General features: G+C 46.1%; 1 protein-coding gene across 1 annotated transcript in view; it reads left to right on the plus strand.

Annotated features, from left to right (window-relative positions):
* LOC138948279 (uncharacterized) overlaps window positions 1-5000 on the plus strand; it is a 16016-nt gene that overhangs the window by 10132 nt on the left and 884 nt on the right. The window contains exons 3-5 of the mRNA XM_070319792.1: window positions 527-685; window positions 1588-1716; window positions 2967-5000. The exon at window positions 2967-5000 is cut by the window's right edge and continues 884 nt beyond it. Of these exons, the coding sequence (XP_070175893.1) occupies window positions 527-685; window positions 1588-1716; window positions 2967-3133 (455 nt within the window). The 3' untranslated portion in view covers window positions 3134-5000. The remainder of the gene's footprint in view (window positions 1-526; window positions 686-1587; window positions 1717-2966) is intronic.

Consider the following 5000-nt stretch of genomic DNA (forward strand, 5'->3'; position numbering starts at 1 on the left):
CACACACACACACACACACACACAAACAGTAACACACCGCGCGAGAGAAAAAGACTACAGGGAGGCATTGACGTCAAAGACTTTCGACCGTGACGTAATTACGTCACTATTCTTGGTTTACGGTACCATTCGGCGGCTTTGCTACGAGTATGCCATAGTCTTGGTTGGCCGAGACCTTGCACCGTTCTATCAGACTGCCTGGCTGGCTGTTGCACCGCGAATTCCTCCCACCGCCAAGTCGTTTTTTTGTAGTTTATTTCGCATTTAGGTCCCAGGTAACATTATGAAGTTTTAATACGATCAATCGGACCTATTATCAAGTTAGTGTATCAACTTTTGAACGAGCTGCGCCCAGTAGTTTCCCAGCAATAAGCTGTTAAGTCGAGACACACACACACACACACACACACACACACACACACACACACACACACACACACATAGACACAGACAATTAAAGTCTGCTGAACCCTAGTACTAGCGCACTCGGGGATAATATTATTCTTCAACCTCTCTCTCGTGGCAGCCAAGGGGGTGGTGGACTGCTGGGAGTGCTCGAACTATGACTTGACGGGCAAGTTCTACGACCAGTGCCCGAAAGACGGCACAGTGGACCCTATTCGGGCGTACCAGGGCAACTGCTCGGGCAAGTGCTTCACCCACAACAACGACGTTGAAACAAAGTGTCAGTATGATAGGCTCAGTGTTCTTCTTCACAGTGGTTTGCTTGTTGATAAGGTGTTTTTCTTCGTATGTTTACTTGTTTGTTTGTTCAAATGTTCACGCAGTTTGCTTGGTTTTTTCCTTTGTTTTCATTCTCGCTCTTCGTTTTATGTTTGTGTTGTTGAAAGGACTAGCTGTAAGAAAGGACCATGTGGACCTCACGCTATAGTCCTTTGGTAATACAGTTTTATGTTTGTGTTGTTGCAAGGACTAGCTGTAAGAAAGGACCATGTGGACCTCACGCTAAAGGACCATGTGGACCTCACGCTATAGTCCTTTGGTAATACAGTTTTATGTTTGTGTTGTTACAAGGACTAGCTGTAAGAAAGGACCATGTGGACCTCACGCTAAAGGACCATGTGGACCTCACGCTATAGTCCTTTGGTAATACAGTTTTATGTTTGTGTTGTTGCAAGGACTAGCTGTAAGAAAGGACCATGTGGACCTCACGCTAAAGGACCATGTGGACCTCACGCTATAGTCCTTTGGTAATACAGTTTTATGTTTGTGTTGTTGCAAGGACTAGCTGTAAGAAAGGACCATGTGGACCTCACGCTAAAGGACCATGTGGACCTCACGCTATAGTCCTTTGGTAATACAGTTTTATGTTTGTGTTGTTACAAGGACTAGCTGTAAGAAAGGACCATGTGGACCTCACGCTAAAGCACCATGTGGACCTCACGCTATAGTCCTTTGGTAATACAGTTTTCGAGTTCGAGTGGGTGCAGACACAAAAGTGTTAAAACGACAAACGATTTTGTTATCAAAGGGAAGCAACTACACAGAATGCACGAGGCTAGCCATAATACAGGCGTTGCCTCCCTTACACGGTACGCTGAAGGCTATATGTTTTTCCATTGCCAGTGGTGGTTCGCGGCTGTACCGGTTCACAGTGGGGTCTCCCTGACCCCCTGCCTGCAGACGGCTGCTACCCCTGGTACTCTGAGATCTGGTGTGTGTGTAGCACTGATGGCTGTAACGGCGTGGCGCTGGGTGAGTTGTCTGTGTGTCTGTGTGTCTGTGTTGTCTGTGTTGTCTGTCTGTCTGTCTGTCTGTCTTGTCTGTCTGTCTGTCTGTCTGTCAGTCTGTCTGTGTGGCTGTCTGCCTGTCTGGCTGTGTGTGTGTGTGTGTGTGTGTCTGTCTGTCTGTGTGTCTGTCTGTCTGTGTGTCTGTCTGTCTGTGTGTCTGTCTGTCTGTCTGTCTTGTCTGTCTCTCTGTCTGTCTGTCTGCCTATCTGGCTGTCTGTCTGTCTGTCTGTGTGGCTGTCTGCCTGTCTGGCTGTTTGTGTGTGTGTGTGTGTGTATGTGTGTGTGTGTGTGTGTTTGTGTGTCTGTCTGTCTGTGTGTGTGTCTGTCTGTGTGTCTGTGTGTCTGTCTGTGTGTCTGTGTGTGTGTCTGTGTGTCTGTCTGTCTTGTCTGTCTTTGTCTGTCTGTCTGCCTATCTGGCTGTCTGTCTGTCTGTGTGGCTGTCTGCCTGTCTGGCTGTGTGTGTGTGTGTGTGTGTGTGTATGTGTGTGTGTGTGTGTGTGTCTTTCTGTCTGTCTGTCTTGTCTTGTCTGTCTGTCTTGTCTGTCTGTCTGGCTGGCTGTCTGGTTGGCTGGCTGGCTGGCTGTCTGTGTGGCTGTGTGTGTGTGTGTGTGTGTGTGTGTGTGTGTGTGTGTGTGTATGTGTGTGTGTGTCACGTCTGTTTGTCTGTCTGTCTGTCTGTCTGTCGGTCTATCTGTCTGGCTGTCTGTGTCCCATTGTCCAAAATTGAGTGTGTTTGTGTGTGTTTGTGGTGTGTGTGTGTGTGTGTGTGTGTGTGTGTGTGTGTGTGTGTGTGTGTGTGTGCACTATCTTTGTTCTGCTCCAGCCGACGTCTATTCTCATACTTTTTGGCAACCCGACACAAATCCCTAACCTTTTTCTCTCAGGGGAGAGAGAGAGAGAGAGAGAGAGAGAGAGAGAGAGAGAGAGAGAGAGAGAGAGAGAGAGAGAGAGAGAGAGAGAGACAGAGACAGAGACAGAGACAGACAGACAGACAGACAGACAGACAGACAGAGACAGAGAGAGACAGACAGAAAGAGACAGTGACAGAGACAAAAACAGAGTGAGAAAGAAAGAGGGGTCGAGACAGAGAGCGATTCACTACCGTCAACTGAAACAGTCACTAAACTACGTACCTTTTCCCATTTGTTAACCAAAGCATCTACTTGTAATATGTTATCGTATCTAATTATCTCTTTCTCTTTTCCAATCAAACAGGCACACCCAAAAAAGGCGCGGTGCAGTTTGACTCGCACATCGATTACAACAAACCCGCTGGTACAGGGGATGATGATGATGATTATGGCGCTGCTTCGCACCTTGTCGCTTCGTGGACCACTTTTCAACTGACCCTCGTGCTGTCTGTGTTGGGATTTGTGCCTTGACCTGAGCTGTTGCATTGTGCATTGTGCCTTGACCTGAGCTGTTGTATTGTGCATTGTGCCTTGACCTGAGCTGTTGTATTGTGCATTTTGCCTTGACCTGAGCTGTTGCATTGTGCATTGTGCCTTGACCTGAGCTGTTGTATTGTGCATTGTGCCTTGACCTGAGCTGTTGTATTGTGCATTGTGCCTTGACCTGAGCTGTTGTATTGTGCATTGTGCCTTGACCTGAGCTGTTGTATTGTGCATTGTGCACGTGTGCCTTGTCTTGTTCCTCTGTGTTCTTTGTGTGATTTATATATTTTTTTGTCTACGAGTACGGTATAAAGTCTCTTTTTGTAAAGTTACATTTTTTTTTCGCGTTTATATTGTATTTAATGAGAAAGAATTGTCAGTTTGTTTCGCTATTTTATTTTTCATGCTTGTGGTTTTGCGTTTTTTTGTTTTGTTGTTATGTGACCGTGCTGTTAGATAGGCTTACATCTTAATTGCATGGGGAGGGGGGGGGAGGGGAGGGGGGGGGGGTGATCTTATTATTGTATTTTTGGTATAGCTGTGCCAAATATCATGCTGACTGAATGTAACAGTAGTCGGTTTTATATTTAATGTTTAAAAAAAAAAAGAAATTAGTATCATTTATATTCTATTCAATGTTATGTACGTGCGTTAAAAAAAGTCTGTGATGCTATTATTGTGCTTTTGATGAAAAACACCCCCTTAACTCATTCTTTTACGCGTAAGCATGTGATATGGTGTGTTTTGCCTCCAACAATACTCCACCTGTTTGCTAATGATCTGTTCTACACATCCGCTCCCAGTGAAGTGAACTGAACCCTCTTAGGTGGCCCTCAATAGAAATTCTTCTTCTTCTTCTGCGTTCGTGGGCTGAAACTCCCACGTACACTCGTGTTTTTGCACGAGTGGAATTTTACGTGTATGACCGTTTTTACCCCGCCATTAAGGCAGCCATACACCGCTTTCGGAGGAAGCTTGCTGGGTATTTTCGTGTTTCTATAACCCACCGAACTCTGACATGGATTACAGGATTGTTTCCGTGCGCACTTGGTCTTGTGCTTGCCTGTAAGCACGAAGGGGGATAAGCCACGAGCAGGTCTGCACATAAGTTGACCTGGGAGATCGGAAAAATCTCCACCGCAGCCGGGATTCGAACCCTCGACCTTCCGATTAAGAGGTCGACGTCTTACCACCGCGCCACTGCGCCCGTCCTCACTAGACCAAGTCCTCACTAGACCAAGTCCGACAATCACTCTGTCGGGTTTGTATGGGTTGTGACAGAGTGACTACCCTTGTTTTTACGTGGACACACATTTCGCGAGCCAATCACACGCGAGGGGTGTGTCGGAAACACGTGGACAAGGAGCACGTGTGGATTTATTTGTCCTACTAAAAGCAAGGGCATTCACTCTTTCACAACCCATAAAAACCGAACATCGTCTATTGAGCCCGAAGTCGACTTCGCGAAGACTTTGTAAAGTTTTGTTAACAAAAACTCAGTACCAAAGCTTCCTACAATCAGATTCGTCAACCCCCCCCCCCCCCTCCCCCCCCCCCCCCTTCTAGCGTAGCATGACAAGCCAATAAAAAATAACAATGTTCAGAAAAACCATATCTCTCAAATCTGTACAGACTTTCTTATTGTGTCATTTTATGAAAAGGGCATTATTTTTGGACGTGTTTTATCAATGTGGTGAACAAGATAATTATTGATCTGTTTTGTGATACACAACTTACTATTGTTCAACTGTAGCGCGCGCTATGTGTCTAAGTATACATTGTAGTTCTGTATAAACATAGTTTTCGAGCTGCGTCGGGTTCTGCAGATATGGGGTGCTACAGCTGTAGGTGCAGT

The sequence above is a fragment of the Littorina saxatilis genome, linkage group LG15, assembly GCF_037325665.1.
Source record: "Littorina saxatilis isolate snail1 linkage group LG15, US_GU_Lsax_2.0, whole genome shotgun sequence".
NCBI lineage: Eukaryota > Metazoa > Mollusca > Gastropoda > Littorinimorpha > Littorinidae > Littorina > Littorina saxatilis.